The 12,845-nt window shown below is 39.3% G+C and overlaps 1 protein-coding gene across 1 annotated transcript; it reads left to right on the top strand.

The window, feature by feature from the left end:
• Nucleotides 1–780: 780 nt before the first annotated feature.
• sypb (synaptophysin b) lies at nt 781–11,219 on the top strand. Its single transcript, XM_030137874.1, has 7 exons — nt 781–889; nt 2,218–2,283; nt 7,475–7,599; nt 7,735–7,933; nt 8,030–8,221; nt 8,316–8,628; nt 10,476–11,219. The coding sequence occupies exons 1-6, from the start codon at nt 872–874 to the stop codon at nt 8,595–8,597; spliced, it is 882 nt and encodes a 293-aa protein (XP_029993734.1). The 5' UTR covers nt 781–871; the 3' UTR covers nt 8,598–8,628; nt 10,476–11,219.
• Nucleotides 11,220–12,845: the final 1,626 nt, after the last annotated feature.

Raw genomic sequence — 12,845 nt, 5'->3', positions numbered from 1 at the left:
GTTTTTGAGAATGTAATCATTTTCCTGTAATTTTACTTTTTTACATTAAAAAACATAGAAAATTTTGTAGTTGTCATTATTCATAGGTTATTATGATAGTACTTTACTAGTCCGGGCCCTGAACTAAAATGATTTTGACATCCTTGATTGTGAATATCTTCGGTGTAATTTTTGCATTTCACAAATTCATGACCGGATTGGACTCTTTGGTGGCCGGTGTTGGCCTGCGGGCCGTACATTTGACACCCCCTCTTTAATTAATGGTGTAACCCACAGGAAAATGCATGACAGTGAGTTACATAATTCATAATTAGTGGACCAGCAGATGGAGAACATCTGGGTCGTCTTTCAGATAGAAGAAAGTCTTACATAAATGCAATACAATAGATGCATGTTAAATCACATTTTGTTTTTATTCATTGCCACTTTTAAGGATGTGATGGAGCACCTGAGCCTGTTTTGCAGATCTGCTGAAGGGGAACACATTGTTTTCTAATAACACAGCTCTTTGTCGGTGCCAGGTGATTGTGCAGCTAATGGCCAGCAGCAGATAACAAAGGTCACGGACCCGCGCCGCTTCTTCTGTCTAGTAAACCGTGAACAGTCTCCATGCGCTCTTCCCTGCGTTATAACCCGGAGCAGTCTCAGCTCCCTTAGAATAAAGCTGCGCTCTGATTGGACGAACGGCTCCGCTCGTCTCTACCTCGTATCCAATGTCAGTCTGACGTCACGACGCTTCACACGTCCTCGCCCAGCTCGTGACGCAGTCCTGCTCTTCCTCCTGGGCGTCTTCCTCCCCTGGGCTGTTCCGGATGAGACGCCTCCCTCCCTCCGCCCCTCTGATCCTCTTATCAGCGAGTAAGCGGCCAAGATGGATGTTGCAAACCAGGTAAGGCTTTGAGAGAAAAATCCTATATTTCACTGCTGTTTCATTTGATTGGTGATGTTTAATTATTTGGGATTATTACCTTCCCCGTGCGGTCTGATAAATCTGCAGGTTTTTTTTTTCTCATAGATCCACCGACCTTTAGTGTTTAATGCAGTGTTTTCGATCCGTTCGAGTGGAAATTGGTGTTTGTGCATTAAAAAAGAAGCATTTTCGTTGGAGCGTGTCAGACCGCGTTGTAATGGGATCATTTGGCTGTAGTGTCCTGATCCTGATGCTGCAGTCGGTGTGATTGAGCGGCCCGCTGACACTCCAGAAATGTGTAGGATGTCCAGCAATGACATTTACCAAAGAACGGATATGATGCAGAAGCCTGTTTTCTCCACAGATTCTGCTCATTGATTCCAGTCATTTACATCAGAATATTTTTTGTGCTGTTGCTCAGATTTCAAACAGGAATCTGATTAAATGCAGGCCCTTGGTGTTTTCAGATAGCCGCAGTAGGCCCCGACACAGAATAGGACACACTCCTGCATCTGTGTGGCCACGATCAGTTCATCTGTCAGATAGCTTTGTGGTTTACCAAAAACTAACAAGGCTTTACTCGGAAATAAGCGGATATCAGGCTGCCAGACTGTTCCGAGGATGCATTTTGACAAAACATGCGTCATCTGTTTAATATGGATGTTTATTTGGCGAGAAACAAGGAGCGTCAGGCGGAGGGTGAAAGTAGCCCTACAGCCTGGGGCTCACAGAAAACCATCACTGCTGCTTATTCCTGTGCGGCCATTTATTGATGCGCACGGGGACACGCCGCCTTCTTTGCGGTGTCGCATTTACCTGCGCACAAATCCCTCCATCTGTCTGTCAATTAGAGGTATATAAGGAAATGTGTGTATAAATAATGTAAATGCTGATGTAAAGTGTACAGTAAGAGGCACAACGGTAATCAGCTTTGTCTAATTGTAATGCTGGCAGGAGCTCTATCTCTACCCCTCTCTCTCTCACACACACTCACACACTCACTCACAGTATTGAAGTAATATCAACATTACTTTGGGTGTGCAGGCTCTCATAGGGCCACCAAGAAGCCATCTGTGATGCCAGTTGAGTCACTTTGGCCCGAGTGTGAAAAGCAAAATAGTTGCTGTGTAATAAACACCTGCAGAAGGCCTGTGGGCCATGACTAATAAACTAATAATGGTTTTAATCAACAGCATCATCTCATCATCCAGCCTAGTTTACAAGAGGGTGACTTCACACCATTAGAGTCAGAGTCATGTGAAAATGTCTAAACTCCATTGTTGACCATGGTTTCTCTGTGTTGACAGTTGGTGGCCCAAGGGCAGTTCACAATAGTCAAACAACCATTGGGATTTATTAAAGTTTTACAATGGGTAAGTCCTTCCTTTTACATTTTTATTTGCAGGTATGTTATAATTAAGTTAGATAGAGTCTGATAAAAAAAAATTGTAATAATAACCATATTTATTAAAATGAACAGTATGTTAACTCCTACCATTCTTACCAGTAAATAATGTGTGTCTGTTAGGGATTGATTTGTGACCTTGTCTCAGACTGAGGTCATAAAACTGCACAGAGCTGAATAATAGATGTAACTACACTCTCAGGGGGAAAAATGTTCACAGACAGTTGTACCATGTTTCATGAGGGGTTTAACATTTCTAAAACATTAACTCTTGTTAAGGTTGAACCTTTATGTCTGTCACATATTGAAATATTTACTGAGGCTTCAAGAGAGGAGTGTGTTTTGTGTGTGTGTGTGTGTGTGTGTGTGTGTGTGTGTGTGTGTGTGTGTGTGTGTGTGTGATGGTAGTAGTGATGAATGCCCCAGCAGGCCTGTGCAGGAGACACCAGCAGGATGTATTGCGTCACTGCTATAGTAACACTATTTCACTCCAGTGAGGAGGAGTATAATGATGGTTTGTCAAATCCTTCTCAGAGGACATGACCTCTGCTTGCTATAGTATATTGTTGATGTTTGAGGTGCAAAATGTTCATTCACTTGTTTGTTATCCTGAAAAAGAAATTAGTTGTATAAAAAGAGATTGATTTGATTTAATTATGTAATATAGGATTGGGGCTGTTTGGGTTTTCCTTTTTCCATTATTAGGATGCAGACAATTGACAATGCTGCTATGGTTGGTGCACCTTCTTTGTAATCTCTCAGACATCATGATTCTCCAGATGAATTCATTCCAGCTCCTCATATAGACTCAGAACATCTAATTTACTCTGAAGCTACACACATTAGAGATTATGATCCAAGTTACTCAACATTATATCATAAAGTGTTCTCATTCCCTCTGTTTGTCCTCCATCAGTCCTGAAGAGGCTGTAGGGTTCACAGCCTCTCTATTACATTTTGTTTTTCTCAACAGCTGGGGTACCACGGTGGTGGGAAAAGTGGTACTAATTACTCATTCAGGCCCCTCGGCTTAGTGAGGACCTCTTAAAAAGATTGGACTTTAAGTGTCTTCTGTTTTCTGAGTGCTGTGACAACCTACAAAGCTGCAAACATAATAGGAAGTACATTTGGAGCTAGTATAATCAAAATGATTATGTGTGATCATTGAATTACTGCACATACAGTGTCTAATGGTGGGATTATGGCAGGATAGGCCTTTGGTTGTAATATTTCTGTGTGAGACCTTTTTAATTCCTCGCCACACCGCCACTCCTGAGCATAAAAAAATGCATCCTTAACAGAGCCCAGATGAAAACGTGCATGCCAAAGCAGCACTGACGGAGCTCCACATTGTAATGGGCTCTGCAGATCTGCCAGAGAACAGTTGGAGGCATGAGTGTACTGCATGACTCTGTAGTCCTTCCCTGGAGCTATGTGAGTGTGCCAGAACCTCATCACCGCCTGCCTGGGTCACAGCAAGCCAACCACCAATCAGCAGCCACGTTCAGGAGGCCAGGGCCCATGAATCATCTGTCAGAGGGCCTGCGTGCCTCGGCGTCAGACTAGAGGAGGGGCTGCCTGAGATGCTGCACCTTCTGGATTAATATGGGCATGCATGACCAGCAACACAGTGTTTTCAAGAGGAGGGGAGTGAGGAACCACCCCTGTAGAGTGTTTTTCCAGATTCTAATGCAGCACTGAGAGTAAACAGCAGCTGAAAAGATGTCTCTATATAGAAACAACCCAGCATGTGTGACTCATGTAGCTTTGCCCACCTCCTCACCCCACCCTCCACGTGTCTCTGGGGAATAATGCTGACAAAGCCTAGATTTGATGGATGTTGGAAGACACTGAGTACCCCAAATAAAGCTGATGTAGAGCTCAAGCACAGGGCTAAAGGGTGGCGCTGCTATGTTGAATTTTATCTGCATTTCAATTCCTGCTCTCTGACTCATTCGCAGCAAGCATGAAAGAAATAAAGGCTTTATTCACCTATAGTCTTTAATGTTAGTAAAGGATGTTGAGTTTTGTTGTAGCTCAGGGGGCTTTTTTGCTGTTTAGACACTGGACACGTGCTGTGTTTATTTCTCCAGTGCCTCTGGTGATGGCTGAAAGAGCTGGTGTTTATTTCTGTGCTTTTGTGCTTGTGGGTATACATAACGTAAAATAACATAAAAACACAGCACCTGACATAAAAATTGTATATATTATAACAGCCAAAGGGGAAAAAAAATAAGATGCCTCATCAACTAACAGTCATTCGGACCAGTAAATCATACATTCATTGTCATAAATAGTTTGCAAAAGATTGCCTGAGATGTAACAAATAAAACAATAATAAATAGATTTGTTTGTTGGTATCCATTCATATCATATGTATGTTCTCCACACTTAGCATTAGTAGAGTACCTATTAAAGCAGAAAAACATGGACTTTAATAGCTAATGTGCACAATTCAGTATGTCTTCATCATAGCTTAATGTTCTACAATGTCCTCGTATTGTGCAGGCAAATTTAATAACTTATATCCATTATCATCCAAATAAAGAAGCATTCCCTTCCTCTGTAATCTAGGCAAATTTTTTGCAGAAGGAGCTCATCTAGATCTCTTTTCCATTACAGATATTAAATTACCCCACTTTTGAGGCTTGTTGGGTCAGGTTTGTCCTAGTGCATGGAAATGAGAGTATTTTATAAAGATACCAGTACATTCTTTCATGATACATTAAAATATAGGAGTTTAACATGACTAGGGATCTCTCTCTCTGTAAAATAAATATTGTTGGAGTAGAGCTGCCGCTAACCTGTGTGCAAAATCGAAAAACATTTTCTAATCTTGGGATGTAATCAGTTACAGTTTAGTTTCCACATCCTATGTATGTATAATAGAGACACAGGGAGATTGGGGAAGACAGCAACATGAAAAATGCAGACAGTGTGAGAAAGACAGCAGCAGACAGATCATTTGTGTCTGAGTGTGTGTGTTTTTTTGAGGGGGGAGGGGGGATGGGCTGTGTATCTTCTCAGCACAGAAGCGCTGACACCTCTCCAACATACCAGGAGGGGTAGAAACCAGCCTCTGCCTCCTCACTCTGTGATGCTGCCAATAGTGTTACCATGGCACCTCATACTCAGAGTGCCACCATTTCTTCCTCGCAGCCTGACTGGCCTACTCTTCCTCCTCCATCACTCCTCATTCCACTCATCTATCACCATAAAAGTACAGCTTTTAATTGTTCTGTGAAACCTCCCACTGTTTGCTTTCACTTGACTTTGATGCTTCTCATTACAATCAAATACACAAACATGACAGCATACATGATAATAGCCACTTTGTCTGTATGCCACATTAACCTTCGAGGCTGAAAGCTACATTCCATCCTGAAGGGAGAGCCTTATTTATTGTTTTTATTCACATTGCTGTGTCACTTTGGGGTGTTGCAGTTAAAACAGCAGTGAGAGCTGTAGTAGAGACAGAATAACCCTCATTAGAGAGAGTTTTAATTGTCAAAATGTGTCTGTAGAAGGAGAAAGAGTCATCAAATCCCAGCTTGGCTACATAAACATTGCTCTGATTATTGATCCTACTTGAGAAAACTTAACCTTCAATAGTCTCAGGGGGCTAATAAATAGTATGGACCCTGGAAGCTGTAAAATCTTTCAACAAAATGCACTAACAGCTACATAAATTTTACGTAGTGCCACAGTGCAGACTGAGAAGGAGGACATTGTTTTTTCAGGACAAAATTGTACCATACTGTGCAAAGTGTTAGGGATTGTGCAGATGCTGCAGTTCAGATACGAAGCACATGCTGTAGTTATTGATTCATTATGCAGCTGGTGCATCTCTACAGTGTTAGACCATCTTAGTCTCTTGGAGTTTTGAGACCAATTTTTCAGCTTTTTTGTATTACCATTGTAATTTGAATTTACTAACTTGGACAGGATTATCCCAAAGCATGACACCGAAAGATGTAATATATGTTAAATGTATATATTATGGAAGTGAGGGTAATTAGAGACATCTTTCCTGGTTTGTACAAGCATAAAATTAGCATAAATAGTATGATTATGCAGCTCCAAATAAGACCTTTAAGTTATAAAACAGATTAAAACTTGCTATCCTGTTTTTATCAACCACATCATGCTATATTTCACACATTTTATTGCATCTACCCTCATTTGCATTGGTTATTAAAATGTGTTAATGAGCCTTTTTCAGTGCCAGAATGTGAAGGTGTTTAAGATGTTAGGAGAGGACAATAGAGAACACAATACCCCTGCGGTAACAAAAAGGATCACAATAAGGGCTCATTTAAGCACTTGCTGTGTGTAAATCCAACAAACAAGCCCGTGACTCACATTAGCTAAAAGATTACTGTAAATAGTTCAGTGTGTTGATGCCCACAGCATGCAGACAGTACTACAAGACTCCTGTTAAGAAGGAAGTGATGGCCTCATAAGCTCACGTGTGGGGGTGTGGCTTTGTGTACATGTATGTTGTAACTGGCTTTACAGTAGCTTGTAGTTGAGTATTTGGTGGCAGATGGCAGAGCACCTCAGTCAGATTAATAGCTGGATTTTCCATCCAATCGGATCTGGCCTGAAGCATGGGGAGGGTGTGGTAAAAATAGTCTGACTTGTCTAATCTGTGCAGTGTGTGAGAGTGTGAGTTTATCTCCATGCATGTCTGTGTTTGCCCTGGCTGAACATGAGTATTAAAGAACAATACTGACAAGTAGAAAATCACTATTGTACCGTTAAATAGAAAGAAAATCTTCAAAAGCAACAAAGAAAAATGTACAAAAACAGCCTTAACTATGTGTAATGGTAACCATGACAACAGGTGCAGCCCCCTCGCTGTGCAACGTGATAACACTGCATTGATTTGCACTCTGTTTTTTTTTTTTTTTTGTACAGATTGGTAGAGAATCAGCCCGCTTATGACATTGCAGGTTGTAAAAGCACACCTGCAGGTTATCATATGAATGTTGGGTTTGAATAAAGTGCTTCATCTACATTATAACATAATTGATACCAGTGGACAGAATCTATTATCAGCACCATAGCAGTCCAAACCTTTTCTGAATTTTCTCATAGTTCAAGAAGTGTCAAAGGTCATATACTCACTGTGTCTTCTTGCCATGTTTCTCCTGCAGATCTTTGCAATCTTCGCCTTCTCAACATGTGGCAGTTACTCTGGCATGTTCAAGATGAGCGTCGAATGTCAAAACCGGTCGGAGAGTGATCTAGGCATAGAAGTAGAATTTGAATATCCATTCAGGTCAGTATATTAACATACTGTGTTTTCAGAGAACAAGGAGTTTCACATTTCTTCCTCCAAAGTGCCATCAGTTATCTCTTCTCTCTCTTTCTTTTTCATCTGCATGTTAATTTCTTTGTCTTTTGTTATTTTCAGGCTCCATCAAGTCTACTTTGATGCCCCCACCTGTAAGGGAGGGAACTCCGAGCGTCTATTCCTGGTTGGGGACTATTCCTCCTCAGCTGAGTTCTTTGTCACCATTGGTGTCTTTTCCTTCCTCTACTCTATGGCAGCCCTATCTGTATACTGTTTCATACTGGAGAAGTACCGTGAAAACAACAAGGGAGCCCAAATCGTGAGTTTGATCATATATACACATCTTATGACTTGTGTAACTAAATGCAATGGTTGCTAAAAAAAAGTCCTCCTGTCTGTTCCTGCTGTTCCTCAGGACTTTGTTGTGACGGCGGTATTTTCCTTCATGTGGCTCGTGTCCTCGTGTGCTTGGGCTAAAGGCCTGTCAGATGTGAAAAGAGCCACTGATCCAGAGGAGGTCCTCACTCTCATCTCGGCCTGTGAGGATCAGAGGAATCGCTGCCGTGAGGTGTACGACCCCAAGGTGTCCGGCCTCAACACCTCTGTGGTATGTGACAGCTGTTTCACAGTATTAAGAACTGAAATGGTAAGACATTACTCCTAGAAGGAATCATTTTCTAATACACTGTTCTGATCCACAGGCTTTTGGCTTCATCAACCTGATCCTGTGGGTAGGAAACCTCTGGTTCGTATTCAAGGAGACCGGCTGGATGGCTGCCTTTGCTGGAACATACGTCCCATCACAGGAGAAGCAGCCTGCCCCCGATTCCTTCGGCCAGGGCGGCTATGGTCAGCAGGACCCCTACGCCGGCTCCCAGGGTGGGTACCAGCCCGACTACGGCCAGCAGGGAGGCTACAACGAGGACGGAGGCTACAGCCAGGGCTATGAGCAGCAGCCCACCTCCTACTCCAATCAAATGTGAGCCTATCCAGTCAAACCACCGCTGCAGGACGGTGAGTACAAGACACAAGTCTGACTAAAGCACAGTGAAATGCATCACTTTATTTTAAACATAACCTATAAGCATGACCCTGGGATTTTACTAGTTGATATTTATTAGAATTAAATCTAAAATGAACTGACTGTATCTGCTCTAAACCTGTCATAGCAAACACTGCAGATACACTTGCATCATGTTTACATTTGTTATGACAACCAACCTTTTGCAACAGTTTCAGTTTGTTAGTATTGGTGTGAATGCTGCTCTGCATTAAATGATCTAAAAACAACTAGACCTGTGATGTATATTTTTGTTTACTTGTGTACTTCAATTATATGAAATGTCTTTAAAAATCTTAGAATTTGGAGAAATCCATCATTTTATTCACTCTAATGTATAATGATCGGTTTCATTTGTTTTACTGTCAATTGGAGATACCACCTTTAACCTTACATTGTCTCATATTAGAATTAAGTAATGTAATACAAATAATAATAGAAATAGCATTACAATTAAGAAAATGGCATTAATATGTAACACTAAAAATGTCTGAATAAATCTTTGACAGATCACCTCATCTCATTATTTGTGGTGAAAACACATCATCCAAGTATTAGTTTAGTTATTGTTTTATTTACCTTAAATTCATCATATTTCATACATCTCACCATCTTTATTTTAGCAAGATAGATTTTTAATGTTATAAAATATGTATTGAGATTAACAGTGTAACATCTCTAAATTTGAGTCACTAAGGTCATGGTTCAATGCTCATGTTTATATTTAGTAGCCGAGGTGTAATTGTGGCATGCAAATGATGACATATAACATGAAAACATGCAAAGTGTTGTGTAAAGCAGCTTCCTGTTCCCTCTGTTATCGTATCCAGCCATATGCACTCTGCGGTAGTCCCCTCTGGACTCAAAACCTGAAAGAGTTGAAAGAGCTTTTTGGTGTAGTGGTGCATGGCTGTTGAATACTTTGACAGGGAAAAGCTGCACTCAGCTTTCAAATACCTGAAATGTAAACGCAAAGGCTTCAGCCTCAGTGAGTTCATGATACTGTAGAGGCAGCTGTTTTGACCTTTATGTGTAATCTGCTCTGTGTTCTGAATAGCTTTATTACAGTTTCAGTTCTGATTAAGAAACATTACTGTGTGCTTGTTTTATTGACATGCAATGCTTGACAGAATATATAAAATAAGATAAGATAAGATATGCAATTATTATTCCCACAAGGGGAAATTCCAGATATTTTATTACATTTGACTGAATATTAACACATAGATGCCACAGCCAACATCACAAGTCCCCTTCAGACCTCCTAATGTTAGCTTTATCTGTACAATTTGTATTATTTGTGTAATGTCACTATTTTAGAACTCTCTTCATTAAAAATTTTGGTACATGGACATACATACATGTATACATCTACACATGATTACAAAAAAAAAAGATTTCACCAGATAGATACTATTCATGAGTTAGCTAAAAAAAAAAAAAGTTATTTCCTCTTTGTGAGAACTTAATGTTTTCCGGTTGTAAATGTGTCATTCTGTACATTCAAGTGGGATGGTGGGTATTTCTGTTTCCATTTTGACAAAATTAATCTTCATGTTAACAAGGTCACAAAATATATATTGCATATAATATTTGTTAGATAATTCAGGTTCTGTCGCTTTTGCACCAGATAAACCTATAACTGGACCAGGGTTAAGTCATATTTGTAAAACCTTGGCAAATATTTTTGACCATTTTGAAATGTTTGGGCTGTTCCAGATCATTTGCACCAACGAAAGTGTGATCATTTGCTGTTTAATGTTTTTCTCATTCTCTCTGTTCTACCTTTTCCTCTCTTCAGGGTGACCTGATTTGGGAGTGTGACTCTCGACCACCACCTGCATTTCCACACTCCTCTGTTTGTCTGTTTGTGTATCTGTGAGTTGACAGGCGGAGGGAGGGAGGCATATGGGGTAGAAACTGGAGGGGCCTGGGGAGGGGACACTACTGGGGAGCAGGATGTGGGAAAAAGGGGACATGGGTCTTTGCTGTAACATGATGTTTATTCTCGTGATGTATTTAACTGTAGAAGACAACAGAGGATTGTCTGTTTGGTTATACGAGAAAAACTTGAATACAATACCAAAACATTCGTTGAGGAACATTTAAGAGAAATCTTGTAATGGAAAAGACTTACATTTATGAAAAAAAAAAAAATTGTAGTAATATTTAACTTGGGAGAATGTATTTGTCTGTGCTGTGTAAATATCAACATGCTGATATATATTATTATATGTACTCAGTTGAATAATTGTGCACTCCATATTAGTTGTTATACAACAAATGTTGAGCACAGAGTTATTCAATTGCATTTACTTTGGTTCTGTTTAGGAGCTCACATAGTTTAGCCTTTGCCCTTCAATTCCCTTGCCATAAATTATTCATTACACACTGATATGTTTATTTGTTCATCTCAGAATCTACAGACATCTTTTATTATTTTTTTGTTTTTTATTTGATCCTTAATATTTTTAGTTTGATAAATGGCAGGATTTGAAAGAAAATGATGAGGTTAGTCAAACTGTGATGGCAAATGTGAAAAATAGAAAATAATTACCAATATATAAATGAATAGAGATAGAGTCATATATATATATATATATATATATATATATATATATATATATATATAGATATAGATATAGATATAGATATAGATATATATATATATATATATATATATATATAGATATAGATATATAGATATTATAATAGGAGTGAAAAACTGATAGTGGGTGAAAAGTAGGTTGGTAGCCTAACTTTATTTTTGCTTTTATACATATTTTTCCATTAATAATCACTGTCAAGCAAGGATTAACTTGTAATACACAGAACATTTTAAATCCTGACATAATAAATAAAAATACATAGGGTTATAAAAGTTAGTGAGCATGGTAGCATCTCATATTTACTGTGCTGTTTTTGGAAACTGCTATAGTGTGCTATCAGTATGAAATTTGTGAATCGGGGCAGTGAACAACTGTTTTAGCAGTGTGTTTGTTTTTTCTGTTTGGATTTATGTATTGGCATCAAACCAATTTTGTGGATGAACCTTGTCTTGTTTTGATCGCCTTTTATGTGGTCCAGAAAGTTGTAAGACAGAGTCATATAGTTTTTTAACTGGTGTTTCTATCACACTGTAATCAGTGAGGTACATATCGCATTAACATGACGTGTAGGTAAATGAGAATAAAGTATATTACATGGCACAGCTGTGCTACTTTAAAGACCTTGTTTATGCCATAGTAAACACATAATATTCCGAGGCGGTCTTGATAATATGTCTCCATATTTACTTCTCCTGCATCTTCAATCCTTAATCTCTTCTCTTTCTGACGGCAAGTGAATTTACTGCATGCATTTTACTCCTTATATCCTAAAGCATCCTTATACAAATTTGAGAGGCTGAGGCTCAAAGCTGCAGGAACGCGTTAGACTACACAGTAAAACCGTGGTATGTTTGATCCATCATAGTGGTTACTGCACAGCACATACAGCAGCTCTGCTATATTTAACACAAAGCACAAAGTAAGTGCTGCAATAATGACTTCTTTCCAGATAAATACACCTGTCCTACTGCCAATCCTCTGTTTGGATACCTTTGCCAAATGGTAAGAGATGTGTCTTGATTGGTAGTTTTTCGTTCACAGTCCTCATCAGAATGAACTGTCGTCCAGCTCCAGTATCTCGGTCCATTGCACAGCCTTGGATTCACTCATTTTTTTTAAGAAATCAGGGTTCTTTGATTCAGGCAGTGTAGAAGCACCTGGCTTTCTATCTTCCTCTAGTCCCTTACTCCTGTTTTTTCTCTCTGTTTTCTCTCTCTTTCACTGTAGCTCTTATAAATATGCTCAAATGAAATATACTCTGTTGTTAGTGGTGAATGATGTCTTGTGATACTCTCTACGCCTTTGGATAGTGCTGTGTTTATTGTGTATGATGTATTCATATTAGTATTTATGATAATGATAAGTCAGAGAAAAAATATCCAAGACTCTCCAGAATTCTGCTGTATTCTTATTATATGGAATCCATGTGAAACAAAATGAAATAAACTTGAAATTATTCTGTTGAAGGTAAAAATGTGTACTTTTGTTCAGAGGCGAGAACAGTCTTTTTATATGAGTCCATGTGAGTGACATGAATTTACTGAAACTATACCAATATTTGT

This window comes from Sphaeramia orbicularis, chromosome 7 (genome assembly GCF_902148855.1).
Source record: "Sphaeramia orbicularis chromosome 7, fSphaOr1.1, whole genome shotgun sequence".
NCBI lineage: Eukaryota > Metazoa > Chordata > Actinopteri > Kurtiformes > Apogonidae > Sphaeramia > Sphaeramia orbicularis.
Note: the sequence above shows the minus strand (reverse complement) of the source record. Positions and strands in the feature narration are given on the sequence as shown.

What these genes read in the sequence shown, in the direction of transcription:
- sypb (XM_030137874.1), top strand. An exon ending in ACAACAAGGGAGCCCAAATC is followed by an intron (nt 7,934 to 8,029) that starts GTGAGTTTGATC and finishes GCTGTTCCTCAG; the next exon opens with GACTTTGTTGTGACGGCGGT. An exon ending in CCGGCCTCAACACCTCTGTG is followed by an intron (nt 8,222 to 8,315) that starts GTATGTGACAGC and finishes TCTGATCCACAG; the next exon opens with GCTTTTGGCTTCATCAACCT.